At 47.3% G+C, this 24674-nt stretch overlaps 9 protein-coding genes across 9 annotated transcripts; 6 read left to right on the forward strand and 3 right to left on the reverse strand.

Annotated features, from left to right (window-relative positions):
- Nucleotides 1-17: 17 nt before the first annotated feature.
- Nucleotides 18-3608, forward strand: LOC117144048 (ATP-binding cassette sub-family B member 6, mitochondrial). The gene is made up of 6 exons (XM_033309017.1): nt 18-162; nt 526-841; nt 897-1096; nt 1157-1482; nt 1546-1950; nt 2010-3608. The coding sequence occupies exons 2-6, from the start codon at nt 542-544 to the stop codon at nt 3377-3379; spliced, it is 2601 nt and encodes an 866-aa protein (XP_033164908.1). The 5' UTR covers nt 18-162; nt 526-541; the 3' UTR covers nt 3380-3608.
- A 288-nt stretch (nt 3609-3896) lies between these two features.
- On the forward strand, nt 3897-12994 carry LOC117142529. Its single transcript, XM_033306575.1, has 15 exons — nt 3897-4193; nt 4530-4729; nt 5456-5683; nt 5741-6713; nt 6766-7156; nt 7219-7438; nt 7496-7727; nt 7782-8284; nt 8408-8523; nt 8579-8705; nt 8764-8991; nt 11558-11701; nt 11766-11945; nt 12018-12616; nt 12675-12994. Exons 1-15 carry the CDS (start codon nt 4163-4165, stop codon nt 12913-12915), a joined length of 4413 nt encoding a protein of 1470 aa, XP_033162466.1. The 5' UTR covers nt 3897-4162; the 3' UTR covers nt 12916-12994.
- On the reverse strand, nt 8997-10829 carry LOC117142531 (arginine kinase). Its single transcript, XM_033306577.1, has 3 exons — nt 10643-10829; nt 10327-10577; nt 8997-10262 (listed from the first exon to the last, which is right to left on the reverse strand). Exons 1-3 carry the CDS (start codon nt 10649-10651, stop codon nt 9149-9151), a joined length of 1374 nt encoding a protein of 457 aa, XP_033162468.1. The 5' UTR covers nt 10652-10829; the 3' UTR covers nt 8997-9148.
- A 74-nt stretch (nt 12995-13068) lies between the features above and the next one.
- On the reverse strand, nt 13069-19895 carry LOC117142530 (probable ATP-dependent RNA helicase spindle-E). The gene is made up of 11 exons (XM_033306576.1): nt 19640-19895; nt 19340-19582; nt 16967-17700; nt 16209-16861; nt 16014-16147; nt 15373-15962; nt 15169-15316; nt 13965-15101; nt 13780-13901; nt 13506-13718; nt 13069-13442 (listed from the first exon to the last, which is right to left on the reverse strand). Exons 1-11 carry the CDS (start codon nt 19835-19837, stop codon nt 13310-13312), a joined length of 4305 nt encoding a protein of 1434 aa, XP_033162467.1. The 5' UTR covers nt 19838-19895; the 3' UTR covers nt 13069-13309.
- Nucleotides 17852-19112, forward strand: LOC117142532. Its single transcript, XM_033306578.1, has one exon. The coding sequence runs from the start codon at nt 17933-17935 to the stop codon at nt 19019-19021; it is 1089 nt and encodes a 362-aa protein (XP_033162469.1). The 5' UTR covers nt 17852-17932; the 3' UTR covers nt 19022-19112.
- Nucleotides 19896-20173: 278 nt separating the features above from the next.
- LOC117145230 (NADH-ubiquinone oxidoreductase subunit 8) lies at nt 20174-21233 on the forward strand. The gene is made up of 3 exons (XM_033310805.1): nt 20174-20289; nt 20473-20924; nt 20992-21233. Exons 1-3 carry the CDS (start codon nt 20250-20252, stop codon nt 21151-21153), a joined length of 654 nt encoding a protein of 217 aa, XP_033166696.1. The 5' UTR covers nt 20174-20249; the 3' UTR covers nt 21154-21233.
- Nucleotides 21234-21453: 220 nt separating this feature from the next.
- Nucleotides 21454-22588, reverse strand: LOC117145232 (actin-related protein 2/3 complex subunit 3). The gene is made up of 3 exons (XM_033310806.1): nt 22478-22588; nt 22153-22326; nt 21454-22043 (listed from the first exon to the last, which is right to left on the reverse strand). Exons 1-3 carry the CDS (start codon nt 22481-22483, stop codon nt 21690-21692), a joined length of 534 nt encoding a protein of 177 aa, XP_033166697.1. The 5' UTR covers nt 22484-22588; the 3' UTR covers nt 21454-21689.
- Nucleotides 22589-22830: 242 nt separating this feature from the next.
- LOC117145229 lies at nt 22831-23865 on the forward strand. The gene is made up of 2 exons (XM_033310804.1): nt 22831-23206; nt 23393-23865. The coding sequence occupies exons 1-2, from the start codon at nt 22877-22879 to the stop codon at nt 23801-23803; spliced, it is 741 nt and encodes a 246-aa protein (XP_033166695.1). The 5' UTR covers nt 22831-22876; the 3' UTR covers nt 23804-23865.
- LOC117145233 lies at nt 23844-24646 on the forward strand. Its single transcript, XM_033310807.1, has 2 exons — nt 23844-23935; nt 24070-24646. The coding sequence occupies exons 1-2, from the start codon at nt 23933-23935 to the stop codon at nt 24583-24585; spliced, it is 519 nt and encodes a 172-aa protein (XP_033166698.1). The 5' UTR covers nt 23844-23932; the 3' UTR covers nt 24586-24646.
- Nucleotides 24647-24674: the final 28 nt, after the last annotated feature.

Genomic DNA, 24674 nt, shown 5'->3' on the forward strand with positions numbered 1-24674 from the left:
AGCAGAAACGGCCATACCGAACCCTTTGGCCAAAATTATTTATGTTGATCGTAGTTGGTGTTGGTTGGGCCGGAGTTGCCCGCCAGTTGTCCGTTAGTTGAGTTATCACCTGTCACACGACTGATTGCGGTGTTCGCTCCAGATCGCGACTTCGTATAGCGGGTAAGAGGGGATCACTAGACCCGCCGGCGCATCGAGCATACGCAACATTGCATAATTTAGCATATCCAATGGGCTGTGGATGAGTTGCAGTTTCCACGGCTGCCGGACTCCAGGGTATCGCATCTCTTGGTGCCGTGCTGCAAAGGCACCAATTATCAATTCACTATTTGCACTCCGCAAAAAAGAATGATTTTCCCTTTGGGGGCGTCTGATAATTTGGGTGAATAATTGCGAAATTGCCGCCAGCCCATAAAACAAAGCAATTGTGTTCACCGAGCTGTTTCCCAGTGACAGCTCCACTTTATCTGGCACGTTCTATCAGAGCTTATCGTTCCGCAATTGCCTTCCCTCGTCGCCGCGCAGGTTACCGGACTTCACCATGCTGTACTGCCCGCCCAACGTGACCCTCAGCGACGTGTGGACGCAGCATGGCATCTCGCACTGCTTCATGGACACCGTGGGTCCGGGGGTATACGGTGGATTCCTTCTGCTCTTCGGCTGCATTCAGTTGCTCATGTATCGGAGGTATGCCACCAGGATTACGGATCCCACGCAAATCTCCAAGTCACGACTGTTCGCGATGCAGCTCTTCCTGTTGCTCCTGCTCCCAGTTTTGGCTGTATTGCGCTTTCTGATGAACGCACGTATTTATCCAGATAGTGCGGTGTACGGCTATATGGTAAGTATTAGAATTATCAAGGAGAACCTGTTACTCATCCAAATCTTTTCTGCAGATATTCTCCACTTGCGTTGTGTGCTTCTCCTACCCGTTCAGCATCTGTTTGATACTCAAGGAGCGCTACTACCAGCTGCCCTCGATGCCCACTCGAGGACATGGCCTTGTTCTATTGCTCTTCTGGACGTTGGCATTCATTAACGAGTCGCTGGCCTTCATAAATCTGCGCCACGAGGACTGGTGGTTCCACCTAAAATCGTAAATAATTCGAACGGCTGTAAAACGGCTAATCTATAGTACTGCCTTTACTACCCGCAGGAACAAGGATCAAATTGAGATGGGCTTGTTTGTCACCCGGTTCCTGTGCTCCCTGCTCATTTTCGTTTTGGGTCTGAAAGCTCCTGGCATCATGGCTCCGTACAATCCTCATCAGCGGCTGGACAATGATACCGCCAACGAATCGCAGGGGAACGTGCAGACAGGATCTGCTTTCAGGAACGGATGGCGCAAGCTGCGCACCGTCTTTCCGTACCTTTGGCCGAAAAAGAATATTGCGCTGCAGATAGCCGTCATCGTTTGCATTATACTGCTGCTTGCCGGTCGAGTCATAAAGCTGTTTTTGCCGATTTATCGCAAGAAGTTGGGTAGGTCAGGAATTATGGACGGAATTCGTTAAGTAATTCATTGCTAATCTCCTGTCTCGACAGTTGACAGTCTTACCATTGCCCCGATCGTCTTTCGCTGGGACTTTGTGCTGGTCTATGTGGCATTGTCTTTCCTCCAGGGTGGCGGTACTGGCAGCATGGGATTGTTTAATAACCTTCGCACCTTCCTCTGGATACGAGTTCAACAGTACACGACGCGGGAGATCGAGATTGAGCTGTTCCGGCATCTGCACCAGCTTTCGCTGAGATGGCACTTGCAACGCAAAACGGGAGAGGTGTTGCGTGTCATGGATCGCGGCACGGACTCGATTAACAACCTCCTCAACTATATTGTCTTCTCGATCGCACCAACCATTCTGGATCTGCTCGTTGCAGTGGCATACTTTGTTTACGCCTTCAACTGGTGGTTTGGCCTAATCGTCTTCCTTACCATGTTCCTGTATATAGGTAAGTGACAAAAATGGATTAATTCCATTCGTTTTTCCATATATCCTTCAATTTTACAGCCTCTACCATTGCAATCACTGAATGGCGAACCAAGTACCAGAGGAGAATGAACCTGGCGGACAATGAGCAGCGTGCTCGCAGCGTGGACTCCCTTCTCAACTTCGAAACAGTCAAGTACTACGGAGCGGAGCACTACGAGGTGGATTGCTACAGGGAGGCCATTCTCAAGTACCAAAAGGAAGAGTTCCTCTCAATGCTGACCCTCAACATGCTGAACACAGCCCAGAATATTATCCTGTGCTTGGGCCTACTGGCCGGATCGCTGCTCTGTGTTTACTTGGTGGTTCACCATCAAACTCTCACCGTGGGCGATTTTGTGCTCTTCTCCACCTATCTGATGGAATTGTACATGCCGCTGAATTGGTTCGGCACCTATTACCGAGCCATACAGAAGAACTTCGTGGACATGGAGAACATGTTCGATCTGCTGAAAGAGGAGGAAGAGATTGTGGATGCTCCAGGCTGTTCGCCCCTTCTAACTGCCGGCGGTGGCATTGAGTTCTCAAACGTGACCTTTGGCTATTCTCCGGAGAAGATAGTGCTGCGCAATGTGAGCTTCACAGTTCCCGCCGGTAAGACAGTAGCAATTGTTGGACCCTCTGGAGCCGGCAAGAGCACAATCATGCGGCTGCTCTTCCGCTTCTACGATGTACAGACCGGTGCTATCCTGATTGACGGACAAAACATCAAGCTTGTGCAGCAGCAGAGTCTGCGAAAGGCCATTGGAGTGGTGCCCCAGGATACGGTTCTCTTTAACAACACCATCTTCTACAACATTGAATATGCCAAGCTGGGTGCTTCGGACGAAGCTGTCTATGAGGCTGCTCGTGCCGCTGATATTCACGAAAGGATACTCGGCTTTCCGGAAAAATATGAGACAAAGGTGGGCGAACGAGGTCTGCGGCTCAGTGGAGGTGAAAAGCAGAGAGTAGCCATCGCCAGAACGCTTCTTAAGGCGCCCATAATTGTGCTCCTGGATGAAGCCACCTCAGCTTTGGACACCCACACAGAACGTAATATTCAGGCTGCTTTGGCCAGGGTGTGCGCAAACCGTACCACCATCATTGTTGCCCACCGGCTGTCCACCATCATCCATGCGGACGAGATTCTGGTCCTGCAGCAGGGAAGCATAGCGGAGCGTGGCCGGCACGAAGAGCTTGTGCTGCGCGAAGATGGCATCTACGCGGACATGTGGCAACAGCAACTCAAGAATCTAGATGCGGAACAGAGCAGTGGTTCTGACAACGGAGACGCTAGTGCGGAATCGGGATCGGAGAAACGCAGGTCAGGAGCAGCAGGAGGACCAAGTGGTGCTGGAACGGGTGGTGCCCACTTCAGGGCAGGACATGCTCATGGGGGAGCACGCTAGCCTTAAGTGACATACAGAGTAGTTTCTGATATTCCTGATTCCATGTGATTTGTGGTGTATTGTTATACGTATGAGAGCAGTTCGTCAAAGTCTTAGTTCGTCGATAAGTAACCTTATACGCTACTCTTATACTAATAAATAACGTAGATTTTTATAGACAATCCGCGAGATTTGATATAATTTAAAAGTGTCTGGTACCAAATAAATAGCGCAATATTGTGTATTTCTAGTCCTTATTAAATTATTTAGTCTTGGAGGGATGTAAAATTGTTCTTGAGAATAATGTAAGATCAAGGTAATGCAAGAAATCTTAAAATCCTCAAATTTGAGAATCCGCTTTCTGGTCCGTTATAAAATTGTTCCAGTGGACGCGGCAAAAATCTATTTATAGGACATTTCCCAAGAGATCGTAAGAGAGCCCAGCTGCCAAGCTGCTCTTCGCAGCATGATTCTTATCAACGAAACCTCCAGCAAGGCCAACCATCCGGCTGTTATGTCCGCTCAGTTTGAGCTTGGATCGCGAACAGAGCAGACGTGTCGAGCTGTGATCCGATCCGGGAATTAGACGCGTTGGCGATAAAGGAGGAAAAGCGTCGGCTTCTTTGAAAAATCTGATAATACACAGTCGCGTTGATATATATATTATATATAATATATATATATATATATATTGACTGATACTACATTGAGAAATCTGTGCGCGAAGTGAAAAGCGTCGGGAGATCTGTGGAAAAGCGAGTGCCACGACCTCGGAAGGAAGTAGCTAGTAGCAAGTAGGAGGCCATGAGGCTACTCAAGTGCTCCGTGTTTGTGTGTACGTGAGAGTAACCTAGTTGATAATCCCAACTGTATCAGAAACTAATAAAAGAATATGACGTAATTATTCATTGACGAGGCGCGCATCAAAAAGAAACCTAGAAGCAACATTGATTAAAGCGTTTTGCGATCATTCAAATATGTGTATATATATTATATATACACATGCACATTTAGTATATATATATAAGAAATTCAATTGATAATTGAAGAGTTTATTGCCCATCCGCGCGAATGCGACATAGATGGAGGGAGGGATGGATGAACACGAGCGGATGGGAGGAGCATCCATCGAATTGAAGTTCAATTTCCCATTTATCTATCTATCCGGCAGATCTGTTCCTGATCTTCGACGCCGGCCATGCCTTCAGCATTATTGGCCTCAACAAACAGATGCTCTACGAGTACGAGGGCAATGTCCTGGTGGGTGCGAAGCCCCAGGACGAGGGACACCAGGCGCCACCCACCACCGGATGGATTGTGCGGGGCAAGCTGACGCTCCAGCGGCAAAGCGAGCTGGTCTTGGCTGCGGCGGTAAGTTGTCCAGGATCAGTTCCAGTTTCGGATCAGTTCCGGCAAGCGTTTCTTAATATTATTTTTGTTTATACAAATCGATCCATTCTAGTATTTACTTATACTTTTTGTATGTAGAAGAGTGTGTATATCAATTGGAAATCAGTGAAAAATCAAATCAATTTATTGATTTCATTATCAATTTATACGTTCCAATCGGCGCATTCTATAGCCCCCATTCCCATTTCCCATTCCCCATTCCCCATCACCATCTGCAGCGACTTCTTGTCAGCCTCCGCAGACGAAGAAGAATTCGCAGATGAATTAAAGACAATTTAACCATTCACTGAGCGGTAGCGACTCTGGAAAAGATCGGAGCGGAGTCGCCACAATAAACTGAACTCGGTTGTGAACTTCTTTCATTGAGCCCCCACAGATAATGCCATTCCCATACTCCTCCTCCCTTTTGTTAATCAGCTCTGATTGTTTTGACTGAGAGTGACTCTCTAGGAGTAGAGAGTCCCTCGCTTATCAGGAATCAGGCATATGGACATGGGCCTGAGCCTGGTGTGGTGCATGTGCGCCATATGAGAGCGCCGATCTGACTAATTTCTGCTGGCCAGATAAACGGCGGCTCGGCGCGTCTTATCAGCCGGTTCAGTTGGGCTCGACCCTGGTCGATCGAAGATTACAGCATTATTGCAGGGCTTTCCCGGCTAATCGCCTCTCTCTCTCTCTGCCCGACAGCTGGTCATAGACGATGTAACGCTGAACAACTCCGGCGAGAAGTTCCTGCAGAACAAGGAGATGTACCCGCCCTACAAGCCCTTCAAGATTGCCCTCACCAAGGATGGCGCCATCTCACATGTGGTGTTCAAGGAAGGCGATCCCATATGGAGCATGAACTTCAAGCGGGCCATCGCATCGGTGCTGCAGTTCCAGATGAAGTCCAGCGGCGCCTTCGTCGTGGATGAGGTAAGTTATAGCATTCGATATAATTCCTAATTTAAACGATAATATTTTTACTGGTAGCTGGGTATTCATGGCACCTGCCGCACGGAGTACTTTGTGTCCAACAGAACAAACTACATCTCCATCCGCAAAACGCCGGAGGTCAAGACCTGCAAGCCGTACTCGGAGGCGGTTCACACCACCCGCAGCAACGTGCCGCCCAATACGTGCGAATTCGATCACCAGAAGAGTGTGATCATTGGCAATGAGGCCATCTACGGGATGTCCCCGCACAACGAGACGGGCTACTACCTAAGCATGGCCCATGCCAAGGGCACAACCCTCATCCATACGTTCGAATCCACGGGAGAAGCACAATTCATCAACTCGGAGCTGCTGCTCAACTTCCTTAACGAGACGCCCATCGACAATCCCATCGATATTGAAACTTCAATGGCGGCAGAGCCATCTAACCTGGAGCTGCAGCGGCTGGATCCCAACGATCCCACTGGAGGACGTAGCCCTCAGCAGCAGGAGACGCTGATTGCCCAGGCAGGGACGCTCTTAGACAGTCTGGCCGAAGCACTAGAGACTACGGAATTCAAGTTCTCGGAACCCTACGACTCCACTCTTTCCGACGTGATCAAGCTTCTCAGCGAGATGGACTTTGATTCGCTCACTAAACTCTATCGTGAGGTGGACATTGGCACCTCCTATCGCCAGGAGACCATTCGCAACATCTTTCATGAAATCATTCCCCGCATTGGAACTAAGGCCTCAGTTTTCCTGACCCACCACCTCGTGCTAAACAAGCTGACTAAGCCGCAAATCGCTGTGCAACTGCTCATACCCATGCCATTCCACATCTTCGAGCTATCGGCGGAGTTGGTGCAAAAGTGCGAGGACTTCCTCAATATCGGACCCGATCGCCCGGATGTGCGGCAGGCCGCTATCCTTAGCTTTGCCACCCTCATCCATAATGTCTATGTGGCCAAGGGAATCGATAAGGAAAAGTTCGAGGAGTATGTCCAGAAGTACTTTAATGCCTATCTAAGTAAGTGTTCCAAATAACCATGAGTTCCATATAAACTAATTTGATTTCGCAGGCGATCGCGACTTCGACCAAAAGATGTTGTATCTGCAGGGTCTAAACAACTTGCAACTGGGGAACGTGGCCAACTTTTTGGAGCCCATCGTTCAGGACCCCAACGAGCACGAGGATCTGAAGTTCCAGGCCGCCTGGACGACCCTGGCACTGGCAGATCGGCGAGCGGAGCGCATATACGAGGTCTACTGGCCGATCTTTGAGTCGCGAAATGCCAGCCTAGAACTTCGTGTGGCAGCGGTTACTCTGCTATTGATTTCCAACCCCACGGCCGCCCGTCTCATCAGCATCCATCGCATCATCCAGAGCGAGACGGACCCCCACATGATCAACTACTACCGGACGACGGTGACGAGCATCTCGGAGACGACATATCCCTGCTACCAGCACCTGTAAGTTATCTAACTCAGCCTAACTCACAGCCATCCACAGATGTCGTAAATCCTTTATTTAGACGCCGTCTGTTGTCCTACATGCATCGCCATCTGCCCCAGAAGCCCGAGTCACGCTACTGGGTCACCGGTAACTACATCTTTGACTATCGCGACTCCAAGTTCGGCATCGGTGCAATGCTTCAGGTATTCCTCGTGGGCGATCCAAAGTCGGACATGCCTGTGGTGGCCTTCTTTAAGTTCGACACCGAAGCCCTAGGCAAATTCACAGGACAACTGGCGGTGAGCAGATCCTCTCAGGATTTCTAGAATCTAATAAGCAATCTCAACTTCTTCCAGCTATACATCAAGGCACGTGGGCTGCCAGATACCATCCTGAACAAGATGCAATCAAGGAATGGCAGCGATCCGTTCACCTTTAAGAGCATCAAGGCGCTATTGGCCATGCTACAGGCCCCGATCATCAACTCGAAGGACCTGCATCTGGAGTTCATCCTGCAAATGGAGGGCAAGACGGTGCTGTCGTACTATCTCAACCAGCGGATGTTCCGGCAGCTGACCTACGACAACAGTGAGTACATTGACCTCTTGACCATCAGCCAAGTGCGATACCCGTTTCCCACAGTTCTAGAAAGAATGCAGCAAATCATTCGGACAGACAGTCACATCAACATGCAGACGGTTCGTTGGCCCTTCATGAACCGCTACACGGTGCCCACGGTGCTGGGAACCTCCTCCGACGTCCTGCTGCAGACCACCGTTCTGACCTCGCTGCGTGGCAATATAACAGAGCAGCGGAACTCGCCCATAACCAAGCACACGCTGGAGATAGATGCCCGGTACTCTTCATACGCCTCGGTGCGGAGTCGCAGCTACAATCCGTTCCTGAACCTCGACCACGAGATCAACCGAGAGCAGGGCTTCCTCATCTACATCCCCTTTAGCAGCGAACTGCATCTGAACGAGAGTGGCAGTAAGTGCAGGCGCTACTCCTTCTCCCGACCCCAAAACCTGACCAGCGGCCTGTCCTTCAAGTCGCGGGCGGTGACCAAGACCAGGGGCTTGATCACGAAGACAGCGGCGGCGCCCTTCGAAGAGATCATGGTGCCCGAGGGTCGGAACGATGTGGTAAGTGTATTGATGAGAAGAGTAATACCTAGATATATGAAATAAACTAAATACATAAAATTAACTACTCTAAGCATCTAAAAATGGGTAAAATTAAGAATAATAATAAAGTCTAGCTCGCAGGTTCAACTATTTAGCTACCCAATGCCGGACTTGGGCGTCCGACTGAGCATGACCACCAATCTCAACGAGCTCATCAAGTACAGGGGGATGCTGCTGAAGTCCGAGTTCACGGAGAAGTAATTGTTGTATTTCGAAACCGACTTGCTCCTCGGCTAATCATTTCACTTTCAGTGGGTTCTCCGGCAATATGGTGGTCAATGCTTTGATGTACATATTTGGCTTCACCCAGCTTAGTTCCATACACCTGGGACACGATCGCAACTTTACCATGCTTATGTACAACGAGAAGAACACCAGGGTGAGAAATAAAATTATATATTTAACAATATTTAAAACTAAAACCCATTTTCGTTCAGATCGAGGGTAACTTTTGTGCCGAAGACGTTTTGAAAACGTCGGACATGAAAGGCAAGCAGATTGGTCTCACACTGGAGCACACGGACCACATGAACGAAAATCATGCTGCGGATGCACTCCATAGGTGGAACATTACCCTGGACGTGCTGGCATCGACCAAGTCCAACTGGTTCAAGCTGACCGGCCAGGTCCAGCGAAATTCAAAGGATGACGAGGACGACTGGAAGGTGAGTCTGTGGTGAGATTGTCTGTGGCTAGAGGACAAATTTATTTAACCAAAGATACGTTTCTCCTGTTTCTCTAAGTGTTCGTCTGTAAGTGTTCGTGAGTACTTTGTAGTGATATTGATTGCTTTACAAGGTTTTAAGTAATCGCTATTTGTTTCTAACCCTCCTGTCCGGCTATTTCGAGCTCTTCCTCGGCGTTAATCAGGGCCACAACGCCATCCTGCAGTGTTTTGACCAGTTCGAACTCGGTGAAACCAAGCTTCCTCTTATTTGATATGTCCATGACACCATCTTCCACGGTGGCCAGCTCGCCGCCATCGGTGCCGCGTACCTGAAGCTGCAGTTCCTCGGCGAGGGCGATTAGACGGTCGGGGTCCTTGCTGAGTAGCGGCAGACGGATGTGCACCGAAGCGCGCAGGGTGGTGCCCAAATTGGTGGGGCAGGCCGTAAGGTTTCCGTAACGCGGATGCCGGGCAAAGGCCAACGTCTTCTCCAGTTCGGTTAGACCGTTGACAAGGCGATTGTAAACATCGCCCAAGTCGCCGCACTGTGCCATGGACATAATGTGCACATGGTCCTGACGATTCACCCAGATCAGGAAGGTCTCGGCGGGATTGTGGTAGACACCACGACCAGTTGGCCAGAAACGATAGCAGCCGGCTGTGGTCAGCTTCTCATCGCCGCGCTGAAATAATATATGTCTCTTGACCATCTCGGCCTGGGTCTCAGCATCGATGTCCGCCATTGTCAGGTAGGAGCCAACCAGCTCGCCATCCATTGTCTCCGTGGCCGAACGCACCTTCTCCTCCACCTCTATGAACTGCTTCTCGGTCAGTTTGGGGAAGAAGGGCAGGCCTTCGATATTGCGAGCCACTCTGATTCGTGCGGACAGAATGTACTTGTGCTCCGGATCCAAGTTCTCGATCTCGTCCACGTTGCCAAAGTCTGGGTCCTTCTGCAGCACATCGTTCTCGTTGTCCATCTGGCCATGATAGTCCTTTATGATCGGATCAAAGAGCTTGTTGAACACGTCGTAGCTGTCGGCATCTGCCGCGAAAATGCCCACGGGCGCGTCGTGATGCTCGAATCCGGAGACGGCGCAATCGTATAGGTAGGCATCCACCGGCGCAGGGGTGGTGACCAGCATGTACTCCTCCAGCAATTCCGGAGTCAGGTACTTACGCAGCAGTGAGCTCACGTTCTCCTCATCATCCATGAGCGATTTGTAGCCCTCAGTAGTGAGCTCCTGGTACTCCTCCGGTGACTTTTTGCTGTTGAGTGTAAATAGAATCTGAGTCAAGACTGGACTAACAAGTCGCGATCTTAGGAACTCACATTTGTCCGCGTAGCCGTTCTAGCTCCTGCTCCAGCTTCGAGATGTGGGTCTTGGCCTCCTCGAGGTCGTTCTTCATTACATCGTACTGGGCATCGTCCGGGCAGCTCTCGCACATAAACTTGCGCACAAAGCGAATGGCATCCTCCGGCTTATTCTGCTCCTCGTAAAGCTTAATCAGAGCCTTGCTTAGGGCATCGATGACTCCGGCGCGTTCCAAATACTTTCGATATTGGACGCGTTTTGATTCGATCTGGAGAAGCAGCGAAAGACCACATAAGCACCTATATCTATTATATCATATCATATATCACTTACCGAAGTCATTTTGCAGTTTGTCCGACCGAGAATCAAGTAAACATAAATTTATAAAAGCAACGCAACTGAATGCTCCCGATGGCGGTACCGAAAGAAAAAAAATCGAGAGCACTAGGTCTTTTTTCCAGATTTTTACAGCGTTCTTACAAAATAAAAGAAAATGTAATTTTTTCCCAAAACAAATTTACGACAGGAGAAATTCGTCTGAACAGTAGCGTAACCGGATGCCTTCTACTGAGCTCCCACCGAGTCGTATTGATCAAACGGGGCAACTTACGCCGCCAGGCCTGCTTCACTCTAGTCCGGTTGGTTGCCAGACTCGACTCTCGGTCTCGATTCCGGGACGCAAACAACCCACGAATGTGGGCCAACAATTGCGGCGACTGCTCGAGTGCTCGGAAGGATGGGTGGTGTGTGTACTCGTAATAAGGTGGCACGCAGGCACGGACGGTGGGATGGAAGGGGGTCATACAGTCAGTCAGGATGTGTGTGTGGGTTCGCTAATCGTTGCTGCAGTTGTTGTGGCTCCGTTGTCTGCTGTTTCGTCATGGTAATGTGGCCCACTCCACTCGCCCGGAGCTCAGGCGAACAGCTAAACCCCACATTTTCTTGTCCCTACGCTTGAGGGCAGCAATGTGTAACTACATAATATCTACAGGGTGTCACGCCCGCCACCCAAAAGGAGCACTTGACTCGTGCCGAGCATAGCATATTGACTACTGGGTTGGCTATTGACCTACTGGGACATACTGTGTGAAGAACCGCCGGTTAGGAAATTAAATTCTACTCCACATTTCATAATTTGAAAATCAATTAGTCACATGCCAAGTTAACAGACTTAAGACCTTAAAAAACCATTCAAAAAAAAACCATGGTGTTTCACTTAAGGATAGAGTATTTTCTCACTCATCTCAGGCCTGCACCAAGTTGACCTATGAACCGCTGGTGTTTACCAAGCGACCTCACACTCTGAATGGCGATGTGGTGTTTGGCCTGGCCACCGAGGAGAGCGAGTGCCCGGAGAAGGGATCCACGGTGCAGTTTGCAGCTAGAGCTGGTGTAAGTGTACATAAGCGTGGAGTCTCTTGGATTCTTCTTTAACCCAACGTTTTCATCTCGCCAGCCCTCGGAGCATGCCCGTGCCTTCCTGCGCTCCGACAAGATCTCGCTGACGGACACCGACTTCTGTCCCAAGGAGGTACTCAAGTTCTCGCCCATCCCCACTTCCAAGTATTGCAAGCGTAGCAACTTTGAGAACTTCACCTCGATCACACAATACGACATGGACCTGAAGTTTAACAATGTAGGTATATCGGATATTTCGCTCAGAAATTATATATAAAGAACCAATCAACTCACCTTTATATTTCTTAAGATGCCCGCCTGGTTCGAGCTGTGGTCGAATCGACTGGACCACTTAGTGTCCGCCTTATCCGCCGACAAGGTGGACAGTCTGCATATGAGCCAGGAGATAAATATTTCAATGCAAACTCCTCAGGACCAGTTCCGGCTGGCTGTGGAGGTCAACGGAGTGAAGTGGCGCTTCCATCAGATCCCCTTCTTCTACAAGCTGGACTCAAAATTCGACGCTTCCCACGAGCTTACCTTCGACTCGGGACTTAAGCGCTCCTGCTCAGTAATCAATGGCATGGTCAATACCTTCGATGATTACCTGATCAATCTCAGAGAGATTGCGGTGCGTCCCGACTGTCTCACGCTGCTGGTGGCTGACTGTTCGCCATTGCCACAGATTGCCGTGTTTGTTACGCCTTCGCCGGCTCAAGGACTGTCCAACAATTATGGATTGCGAATCCATATCGGGCAAAACTACTTCGACTTCCGCGTCCGCACAGACAACAGCAGCCTGCCCACGGATGAACCGGTGCTCATATATCTCAACCAGGATCAAACACCGCACAACGTGCGCAAAAAGCCCTATCAATGGCCAATGGAGACTAGTGACTACGACTTTCGGTAAAAATGGTCTCTAGCTTGTATATAAGATTTTATAATATGACATATGCCCTTACAGCGTGGAACTGAACGAGCAAAATATTTTAATTGTGGAGTGCACGCAGCTGTCCTCCACCATCCAGTTCGATCTGTACAACATCCTGAACTTCGAGATATACGGCGTTTATAAGCACCAGATGTGTGGGCTGTGCAGCAAGCCCCTAAACCGCATGCAGAACTATACGATCTGCGAGCTGGAGGCAAGCACTCCAACTCCTGTGCCGCTGCAGAATTCCTCCGATGTAGTTGTAGATGCATAAATATAATATAAAATAAAAAAAAAAGAGCCCACAATGGGAGAACATGCACGTCCCGGGGCTTTGATTTTTATAAACAGCAGAGCATTTTTTTGGATTTTTGCTTGTAATGAACTGGAATAGAAGTCTTAGTATTTAATGATATTTTTAACGATGTAATTAACAAAAAATTATATTTCACATTTTACACTCCGTAATCGAACGAAGAGAGATCATTCAACATGGCATAGAAAATATTTATCTTAATCAAGCTTTCTTTAGCTTTAGATTCAACTCAAAACTTGTTTTCATTCCCTGAAAACGTCATTTTTTTTTAAACCAAATAAGTGTAGTCCTTTAAGAAAAGAAATGAGAGCTCAAAAATTTCAAAATGAGCTGTTGTCAATTTAAACCATTCCTATTGGTTGCAATAGTCGATTTGCTTTTCGCGATCACGATGCAATATGGTCAGGAGATGCAAACGGAGCTGGGGAACCGATTCCAACCACTGATTGCACAGTTTGCAAGTCATATGCGGTAAAGTGCCTTCGCTAAAAATATAAGTTAAAATATAAATAAAGCAATATATTCGTGTAAACAAGCACAAGTCTTACAAGTTGCGCCACTTGTGCAACATGCTGCAGTTCTCTCTCAGTTGCACCAAGCGACCCGTGTCTTCCTCTTGGAGCTCAGTAAGTGAGTGCATCGGGAATATGGCCCTCTTGCCAAAAGGTTCATTCGGAGGTGGTAGATCGGGATGGGTTTCCCATTCGAAATCCGCATTGCTCATATTTCTTTCGATGTATCTGCGATCCTTGCAAAGGAGCCTGCGAAATCAAATTTTTTGAAATCATTTAAATAGCATGACTGTAGGAGCAGCAATCTTACCTATTTATAAGGCTGCGCAGCTGAGTGTATATGGAAACACGTTCATTTGCGCTGACCGCTGGATTGTTTTCATCCTTAAAGTTGAAGAAGACACTATCTATATAGTAGCGAATTTGATTAATCTAAAATAAATATCAGAAAATTAATGCAATTCTGTATATATTCGTAGTACTATGCGTGCTCACCAGAATCACATCATCTTCGAGAATGTTGACATCCAGATTAATCAACACGTCATGCTCTGGGAAGTAGGGCTCGTTTGTTTCCGGGTCACAACCCAATCCTCCCAGGACAGAGACATATGATGTGCCTTCTCTATTGCATTTAAGTTGCATGGTGTGACTAAATAGCATAACCATTAGAGCACCGAATCCCTGCACATTGGGCATCAGGGTGGTTCCACGGGCTGTCAGTGTGTGCCCGTTTCTGTTCTCCGCGATTTCGTGGGCCACTATCAAATGATCGTGGTGATCTTGAGGATCAGCGTCCAGGAGAAGTGCATTAACGGAGAAATGGTCTATATTCACCCGTTTACTTGAGCCCACACGAGTAATGCACTGCATGGTACATTCCAAAGGACTATAGGGTCCTTTCAAAATTACAACGGTCTTGCACTTTTCAGGCGGAGGCGGTCGTAGGTCGTGGTCTTGCGGCAGCTGACAGGATCGCATGTATTCCTCATTGATCTGCTGACGCTGCGCCGAGCTCAAGTACCGGGCAGATTCTTGACGTCGCAACCGGAAGTCATGATCCTTTCTAGACATATAATCTTCGTCGGATCGACGACACAGCATAAGCTCTACTAGCTTATCGTTAATTATGCCATCTCTCATGTGAATGAGAACAGCTGCTACATTATTGAACAGCGAATACACCTCGATATCAATGAGACCGCTTTTGGCCACTGAACGGAGCATATCATTAGCCGCAGTGGACCACCGGTTGTTTCCAGTGACCATTGAAGAGGGCTGAACCATTGCCAGCCTGCACTCAAAAACACGTGGCGGAAGGTCGCCGTACTGTTCAGTCAGCTCTCTCGGCATCAAACGCATTTGCTGCATGGACAGCAAGGCGCAGTCACCATAGTCGATGAAGCGCACGTAGAACATTGGTTGGCGATTGCTCTGATTCTCTGGTCGGATCACTGTGGCGCGCTGGAAATAACTATCGCGTTTGGCCAGCACCATCATGCCCTTTGTGATGGCACCCGCGTTATTTACGTAATTTCTAAGTTGCTGTGGAGCATTGAAGATTTCAGACATATTTCCAATGCATTCTGCAAAAGATTGGGGTTGAAAAAAGAACTTGCCACAGCTGACGATCTGTAAGATAGGAAAAATATAAAAAATACTTCGAAGTCCTCTAGATTTGTGTGCTGCAGCAACTTACGCAAGTAATCAACCCTGAAATAGTTTTGTCGAAGACTGATGGCAGCGCAAGAAGCTCGACGTTTAAAGGCTTTGTGGGTGGAATCCAACGACCCTCAATCACATCTCCAATCCCTCGCTGCTGTACGTAGCTCATAAATGCACTCGGACTGTAAATGATAAAACATAAGTTGGATAATAGATAGTAAAAGCCTTGATAACTCACTTCATTATGTGTATTGGTCGTTCCAAACGATTTTGTCGCATCATAACTGCCTTGTACACTTCACTTTGAACTCGGCCCGACACAGGAACAAACTTAGATGAATCTGCAATCCAGTCATCCTGTTTGAATGTGACAAAAACCTTTTGCGAACCCTCTTGAAAGGTAACGTCCATGTTTTCTGGCGGAATCCTGACCTCCTGAAATAGCTCCTTAATGCGCCTAGTGTACAACTCGCCCATGTAGGCAGGCTTAAAGTTGGTAAAATATACGGTGCGGCAGGGATCGTGGCCCGATATTGTCTGGTATATATTGCGATCTGTGTCAGCGCACGTATCTTTGGAACGCGTAAAGTAGTTTGGGTAGAAGGCACCGGCGATGATCACTTTGAGCATGATCGCTTTTTCACGATCGTCCATCATCTGGCTAGGATTAACTGAAAACGGAATCAGACCGAGATGCATGCATCGCATACGCAGTTCCTGCACCAACAAGTGTATCTCCTTAAGTGACCGCAAGGAAACGTGGAAACGTTTGGCCCAACGGATAGCGGACTCTTGGTCGTGACCAATTTCCACCAAGCTCAAATATGTCTGCCGAAGGAACACTTTATTACGCTATTAGTAATGCATTGCATAGCTTACCAGGTATACGCGCCAAATGGCCACCAAGTCGGAGCCAGATCCATCGGCGAAGATATAGTGCATCCAAAATGAATCGCCTAATTGAGTCCTACCACCGTCGTGCGCAAACAAGCCATTCGTCGATAATCCAGCAGCTTCAACATATTTAAAAAAATTATAAATGCAAGGAAAAGAATAGTACTATTGCCCACTCACCTATGATAATAGCTTCTTCTAGCATGTTAAAAATATAACCCAATATGATAAGCCGGGACTGACGTGTGTCCAACGGCAGCCGAGCCATGATTGTGCCCCAGTAGGTGAGATCGCCATCCAACGCGTCGTAGACGCCGTCTACTGTTAAGTACAGAGCACCCACCTCTTTCAGAAGCAGTATTGTATTCTGTATGTCCGACAGATTCGGCGGAGATAGGGCCAAAGCCAAGATTTCCATCGGTGATCCCATATTCAGCACTTTGGCCTTGAGCACCGAGTTTTGCAAGGGCAAGCGCAACATTTCTGGTATTCCAAACTCGGCCATTTCCCTCTGGTAGAAGTGTTTATTAACCATACGGTAAACGCGTCCACTACGAAGACGACCAACGCGGCCGGCACGCTGACGACAATTGGCTTTGGAGGCCCAGGATAAGCGGAGCGAAGAGAAGCTGCTAGCCGTATCGGTTACCTTTACTTTGGTGAGACAAAAGTCAATAACGTATGAGACATCTGGCACCGTGATGGAGCTCTCAGCAATGTTTGTGGCCAGGATGATCTTGCGGAAACCGGGAGGCGGGGGATTGAACACATCCCGTTGATTTTCCGGTGTCATTAACGAAAAGCAGCGAACAATTAAGACTTTAATGTTACGGCTGCAATTAAACAATAAAAATTAGAACAAGTGAAAATTATAATAATACAATTTCAGCTACTTCAAATTTGGACAGTGAGCAATTCCCACGGATAACAATGCTTACTCGTTTTCCAGCATACAAGTAATGTTTTCTGCCATCGTGTCGATTTCGTAGATGCCTGGCAGAAAGATGAGCACAGCTCCATAGCGCAGGGTCTCGTCGTAGCTCAGCCGCGACCGGATTGCAGCCTTCCGTTCCATGTTGTCAATAATCACTATAATCTTTACAGCCGCCCTGTAGCCATGTTTGTTGATTTCTGGAACGTGCTGGTCGCCCACATCTTCCTCATTCCAAATAATGCTGCCGAGCTGGTCACGGTAGAACTTCTCGATCGAGTGCTTACGTCCATGATTGGTGGTGATCACCGGCGGAATTGAGTTAGTGGTGGCAAAGTAATCGGACAGTTCCTTGGCATCGATGGTGGCCGACATCAGGATAATCTTCACATGCCGCGAGTTGGTGGCCAGCAAGCGACGCACCACGATCAGCAAAAAATCCATGTTCTGGTCTCTTTCGTGCACCTCGTCCAGCACAATGTGGGTGTAGTGGGTCAACGTCTTGTTGTGAATCAAATTATTTAGCAGCACCCCCGTGGTGCAGTACAACAGACGAGTGTCCTCCAAAGAGTTCGGCCGGTGCAGGCCCACCTGGAAGCTGCACACCGTGTTCTGCTGCCACTCGCGCTCCTGGCAAACTCTATTCGCTATGGAGATGGCAGCTATGCGCCGGGGTTGAGTCACCACAATGTTGCAGTATTTACCGCTTTTATAGGCCTCGTCCAAAATGTATTGGGGCACCTGTAAGAATAATTTATTAAATACTAATAACAATAATGATAAAAATATATAAATATTTATAAGGCGCCCTGTTTTGAAAATCTAAAAGCTAATCGGTTATGAACACTACATATTTATCGATTAATTCCCCGGCTAGTGTTGTAAAAACTTATAACCGGCGAATGTTATTGTTTATATTTTGCGGCACTTTGAATGCGAGATGCGCATATATTTCGCGTAACTAAGATCCAAAATGGAGTTGAATATCTTCGACGACTGCTGGGAGCTGGTGCAACGATTTCAGCGATTGGTCAACGATGGCGAAAACTGCGAGTTCGAGGTGTTCTGCCGGTGCTGGCGAGAAATGCAGCTGCAGCATCTATTCACTGCCCAAACGAACCACACAGAGGTGATAGCCACCACTCTGGCGGCCCTGCATGTGGCCAAGCGGCTGTCGTGCTCCCGACGCACCACCGGGGACGTTTTTCCGGCATCTCGCGCTCAAAGGATCGGAGGTTTCTTTCTGCTCTACGTAATCTACTACAAGCAGCCCACCCACAACTTTATTAAGATCGAGGTCTCACCGCGCACTTGGCAAGAACTAACGGACTACGCTCTAGATCTGCGCAAGGATAGCCCGGAGCGGAAGGACACCCATCAGATCGCCTACATGCTGTGGCGCCTGACCCAGGAGCAGGCCTTCCGCTTCACAGCGCTCGACTATTGCCAGGGTTTGGACAATCTGGTGGACTACGACCGTGTGGAGACCATAGCGGGTGCCAAGGAACAGAGGCAGAGTGCCTTGATGCAGAAGCAACAGCGTGCGAACGGCGTCAGTCTCACATATGAACTGGAGGGTCTGCGAGCACTGGACCAGGCAAGTCAGCCATTGTGCGAACTGGAAGCGGCATACAATGCCCAAAAGAAGCAATTGGCGACTGGTCATGAGCACGCATTACCGCCCACTCAAATATTCGGCCATTTGCGAGAAGTGTTTGCCGATATCCAAAGTGTTCTAGGAGCTAGGAAGAGTACTCCAGATGAGGAATGTCCTACAACATCTACAGGCAACCAGTTGGAAGTGCGCCAAAGGGTGCGGAACAAGGCCATGTACGGCGTCGAGCAACGGGAGCCGCAACACCAGGCGGATGAACTAGAAGTGCAGCTGGAGGTCAACGAGTCTTATCAACGCCGCACGTCCTCGGCCACCGTTTTCCAGAGGGATCTTCCAGAAGACTTGCAGCAAGAGTATGAAATGATTGAGTTTAGTGACGACGAGGAAAGGGAAGTGGGTGAAAGCGAGGTCACGGAAGAAGAATTCAGAGCTATTTTGGATAGTTGAGTTAGTTTATAAAACTGTTACATAATTAAATAACTAGCATATTTTGTATTTTTGCGTTTTGTGATCTTGGTTATCTGTTGCAAATAAAATATTCAGTAGGATATAAGTGTCCTAAGCTTTTCTATTCTTGTATGAAGAGTTGGGAATTATATCGAAGAGGATATTTTATAATATTAAATACTTTCGACTAGTTTGCATTTGAATTTTAAAAGTCAAATAAAAACAGGTTTTATTATAATTCGCTTGCGTTGGCTTTGTTAAAATATAAGGTAAATCTACCTAATTAATAAGTTACGATTTTATTTAAGTTTTGCTCACCTGCGTGGTCTTGCCACATCCTGTTTCGCCCTTGATAATGATTACCGGATGAGCATTGATGGCCGCCAATATTTCCTCGCGCTTGGCGTAGATGGACAAGTTCTTGTCGCGATTCAGATTGAATCTGAACTTCTTGTAGTACTCGTCATCCCGCCGAATTTTGGTCTCTTCCGCCTCATCGTCGGTGTCCAAATCGTCCAGCGTTCGATTGCGTTTGCCTTGAGGCTGGTATTCGAGCAGCGTCTGAATCAAATTACACATAAACAAACAGAAGTGCTGACGCAAGCTTCCAGTTCTTACCCTGTTCAGGCGACACTTTTCCTTAGCGACGATTTTGGTGACATAGTCGGTGCCGATCACCTCGCGGTTGGGCACTTCGGAGGATTTGGACTCCGTGGCCATGAGCCTCGGATCGCTGCTGATGTAGCCTTGCGGGGCGGCGGGCACGCGCTTCAACTCCTTTGAGAAGTCGAAGAAATCAATAACTTCCTGATCCATATTTCGACTAAATGAAAAATTTCACAATCCCGCTTAGCGGCAAAACTTAAACGGTAAATTGTAGTGGTGGGGCTTTTCTCAACAAAGTTGGGAATTGTAAGTCTATTTGTATCGATAGTGCAATAATCAAAGCTGTAAGGTTTTCATAGGGGGTATTCGTATAATAAAAAATAATATGTTTTCCGTTTTTTATCACTACCTCTCTGGATTATATTTAAATGAATTCATAATTCTTTGTTACTTTTATATTTTATTTTTAGATTATGATCATATAAAACTACGATATATTTGAATACGATATTTAAGTATAGAATTTATGTAGGTTATCGAAAGTAACCCAGCTCTAATTTGTTCGGGCAAATTCAATAGCAAAACAACTTTTTGGCAATTTTAGTTTAATTTGGTCGCAAACATGTCGCTAACTGTGCGAATTTTCACCGCATCGCGCAACGGTAGGTTGCGACCCATCCCCTCACATCCGTTGTTTTCCGGGAAATTTCGCATTTTCGTGGAAATCGCGGCGAGTGAGGTTATGTAAGCTTATGTCATACCAAAACAAAAGTCTCAACTCGCTTATTTGTGTATAACTATTCGACTTAAGCATGTTATTTAATGGTAAAATGTTCTCCCCACAGGACAGCGCCTGTTTGGCAGCCATGGAGCCCGTCTGCTGGCCGCCCAGCGTGCAGAACCCAAAGATATCGTCGAGGTTCCCAAGGGCTATGTGTATGTAAACAACAAGGAGCTCAGCATGGAGTTTGCCGACATCACGGACCGTGCTGCATCCACCATGTTCTTCGGCGAACTCTTCCGTGGATTTGCCGTCACCCTGGCGCACATCTTCAAGGAACCGGCCACTATCAACTATCCCTTTGAAAAGGGACCACTGAGCCCGCGATTCCGCGGAGAACATGCCCTTCGTCGTTATCCCAGTGGAGAGGAGCGCTGCATCGCTTGCAAGCTATGCGAGGCTATTTGCCCCGCGCAGGCGATCACCATCGAGGCGGAGGAGCGCGCGGATGGCAGCAGACGTACCACACGCTACGATATCGACATGACCAAGTGCATCTACTGCGGATTCTGTCAGGTGAGGAGGAGCGCAGTGGCGCCACTATTTTCTAGATACTAATTGGATATTCTTGTCCACCCCGCAGGAAGCCTGTCCCGTGGACGCCATCGTCGAGGGACCCAACTTCGAGTTCTCCACGGAGACGCACGAGGAGCTGCTGTACAACAAGGAGAAGCTTCTGTGCAACGGCGACAAGTGGGAGTCCGAGATTGCATCTAACTTGCAGGCCGACCATCTCTATCGTTAAAGTTGCTTGTACCCCTAGAATTCCTTGTTTAGAACGATTTTCCAATTAAAGATCGTTGCTGTGGCTTCGTCTTAAGCGAATGTCTAGTTGTATTTTTTTAATTGCTCAACTGGCCTAATAAATATAAATTATTTATATTCAACGAGTTCCACGTTGTAATCGACTGTTGACTAAGTTTATTTAATAAACAGGCCAATAGAAAGCATTTTTTCCAATGACCGAGCGACTACAATAAATAAAACTTAGTTAATACTTTCCTATTCCGATTTTGATTACACAAATTATAGGCAATTACTTCCATTTGCTGGTCAGTTATTAGAAACATATATTATTTATGAAAGTTACTTGCAGTTGTACGTAAATTATTTCAAACAGAAAGGCTTACAAATTTAAATAATTTATTTAGTGGTTAATGAATTGTGACATGCTGGCAGTGATACTACAAATTGGGACCACGCTGCTAGTGAATCCTAATTGAAAGGTATTTTTACCAGTCGTAGAGGCGAAACAAGATACCAGATATTGTGGCTAGCTCTTTATTGTCCAGGTCCAGCCAGACTCTTCTCCATGAACTTCTTCTTCGCGAAGCAGGTCCACCATTTGTTGGGCTTGCCATCCTCGGTGTTGAAGACCTTCTCCAGTACCCGGTTGCCGGTTTCGTGGCGCAGCTGCAGCAGGTACTGGCGCATCAGATCCGCATCCTGGGCCGTTTGCGGCTTGGCATAGACGGCGTTCAATGGGAAGCCAGCATCGCCGGGAATGTCGAACTTGGAGATGGCCAGGCTGTACATGTCCTGCTGTCCCTGGGCCTTGCTCGTGGAGCGATTGAGCTTCTTGAGGCACTCAGTTATGTAGAGCGTCACATAGATGAGCACACGATCCACGTCGGACTGCAAATGGTAAAGCATAGTTTGTGAATTCAAGTAGCACATTTATAAGGATTCAATATGACCATCATGTGACCCGGTGATGGTCCTGAATCCCGGCTTACGGCCTCACCTTGATTTCGTACGTGCGAAAGAACACATTGGCTTTAAAGTAGTACAGTGACTCATCGATGATGTCGCTCTCAATATTCGCACTGGGCGCTGGCCCGCGCACCTGTGTCCTCAGCGGCAGGATGGCCATGTTGCCCACCTGCTGGCGCACTTCCTTGATCTGCGAGTGGTAGGCCTGAAAGCATAGTTAAGTTACAAGATTGGCTTTTCCCTTGGAAATTTTATGCTTGGCAGGGGGTCACGAAAGCAGGTGAAACAGGAACAGGAACAGAAAATATCTCAACGCCTTCACTTCGTTTGCCTTTGACATGCAAGTATCCACTAACCGGCATGTTAAATTGTATAATATAAAAGATAAAGGTTGAAAACGTTATTTTCTCGATGTTAAATAAAAACAATTGTAGGCGTCCACTGTTTATAGATTTTGCAGCCCTGATTTATCGACAAGAGCGATAAGTCGCGACCGAAACGGTCACACTTATTATTAAAAGAGCTCAATTTTTAAAATTGTGGACAAATCCATTAAAAACTACAAGTTTTTTAGTTGGTTATTAATATTTATAAATAAATTGTTGTATATCAACGCATTAAAATATGTTTGACAGTTCAGTTCTTCTGTCAGAATCAAAACATCGAATGCTAAACAAATCAAGTTTGTGTTAAATGTTTAAAATTTTTAATGTTTGCGCCATCCACAAAGGAATTTGATTGTGACTTCGCTCTTTATGGATCAAAGTAAAAAATTCCTCCAGAACGTGGCCCCCATCGCTGGCCAATTGGATCTCAACCGCTTGGAAAGAACCACGATGGCCTACAAACGTTTATGTGTGGAACTGGAGTCCTTGAGCAATGAGGTGACTCCAGCCGTTACTCCTCCGACTTCGGCTTCTGGTTCTCCGCCGACCGCCGTCTCCCCTAATGGACTCCGAGCAAGTGCCTCAGAATTCGTGCCGCAAGTGCCGCTGACCAGTGACCGGATTCCCATTGAATTGGACAATGATGAACAGGATGATGATTCGGATGACGATGGCTACGATGAGGAGCGCAAGAGAGCTGTGAGTAGGGAAAAAAGGCTAATTATATACATATGTACATTCTCCGATAACTGCACCCTTGCATCTTGAATTATAAGAGCTTATAATTGGGCTCAAGAGATACGTCTGAGTTTCTAACCAAATAGTATGCACACTATCTATAATACAAAATATAAATTTATCTAAAGATAAATCTACCTCATTTAGCCAAAGCCCCCGATCTACGGCCACCGGTTTTATAACCATCACTACGAGGCCGACGACGTGAGCGAAAATCACTTGGAGGCGGAAAAGAAGCGAAAGTTGGGCTATAGGACTCCAAAGTTTCGGCCAAACCAGCCGACTTGTCGGTCCCCAAAGTCGGAAACGGACTGCATTCCCACTGCGACGCCTCCGCCGGAATTGGCCAATGGACAGCCACATTTCAAAGGACCCTACATGCCACTTCTGCAGCACAGAATCGCCAACGCAGAGGCCTACGGACTCATTCAGGGTTCCGACGAGCGGAACAGCATGCTCATGGATGACATGGTCAAGCAACTGGCCCGCCTGGACAAATGTCCCGTCAATCTGAGTTCACTTTTTCCGAAAAAAGGTGACCCGAAACCAGAACCCTAGATAGCTCTGAATGTTCTGTAAAAAAACTGAGTTTCTTATTAAAAGGAGGCTTTGACTTAGTACTCGATCTGCTATTCAATTTGATCATTTGTTGCATACGGTCGTTAGAACTTTTCAGCAGTGAACACAATGGTAAAAAAAAATAAATACAAACAATATACAAAATATACAATATACAAATACAAACTGTAGATAAACAAAAAAAAGGCGAAAGCTGTACATTTCTAAGGCTAGTCAAAGTTAGTAAGCCATAACTTCCCTTACAGATTTCAGCTAAAACCGAGAAGGAAGCTCCGTGCACTAAAGATCCCAAGGAGATTGAAGTAAAACCTGCTGAAAACATGGAAAGTGCTCCTAAACCGATCGTGGAGGATAAAAAGCACAAAGATCCCAAGGAGATTGAAGTAAAACCTGCTGAAAACATGGAAAGTGCTCCTAAGACGATCGTGGAGGATAAAAAGCACATGGAGCAAATGTTGGCCGTTTCGACAATTCCACTGCGCTTGGACCACCAAATCCAGTGCATCAAGACCATTCAGCAGGAGCTGCTTAAGCTTCACCTGAAGCAGGTGATGCTCCTCGACGGGTGCACCGAATTACTCCATGAACTTAATGCCGTGCAGCCCACCAATGAGAACGAGGAGATAAAAGTGTTGGAAACATTTCGTGAGGTCAAGTCGAAGCTATCGGGGGTATTTGAACACTACCTTCCCGCCCAGCTGAGCATACTGAAGCAGGAATCGAAGATATCACAAATGTCCACCGAAATAGTTCCAAAATAATTTTATTACTTTGATTTAAAAGAATAAATATAAAAAACAAATCGTTTCAGGTCAAAGATCGTTATCGATATTTGATGACATTTGTAATC

Source organism: Drosophila mauritiana, chromosome 3R (genome assembly GCF_004382145.1).
Source record: "Drosophila mauritiana strain mau12 chromosome 3R, ASM438214v1, whole genome shotgun sequence".
In the NCBI taxonomy this organism is placed as follows: domain Eukaryota; kingdom Metazoa; phylum Arthropoda; class Insecta; order Diptera; family Drosophilidae; genus Drosophila; species Drosophila mauritiana.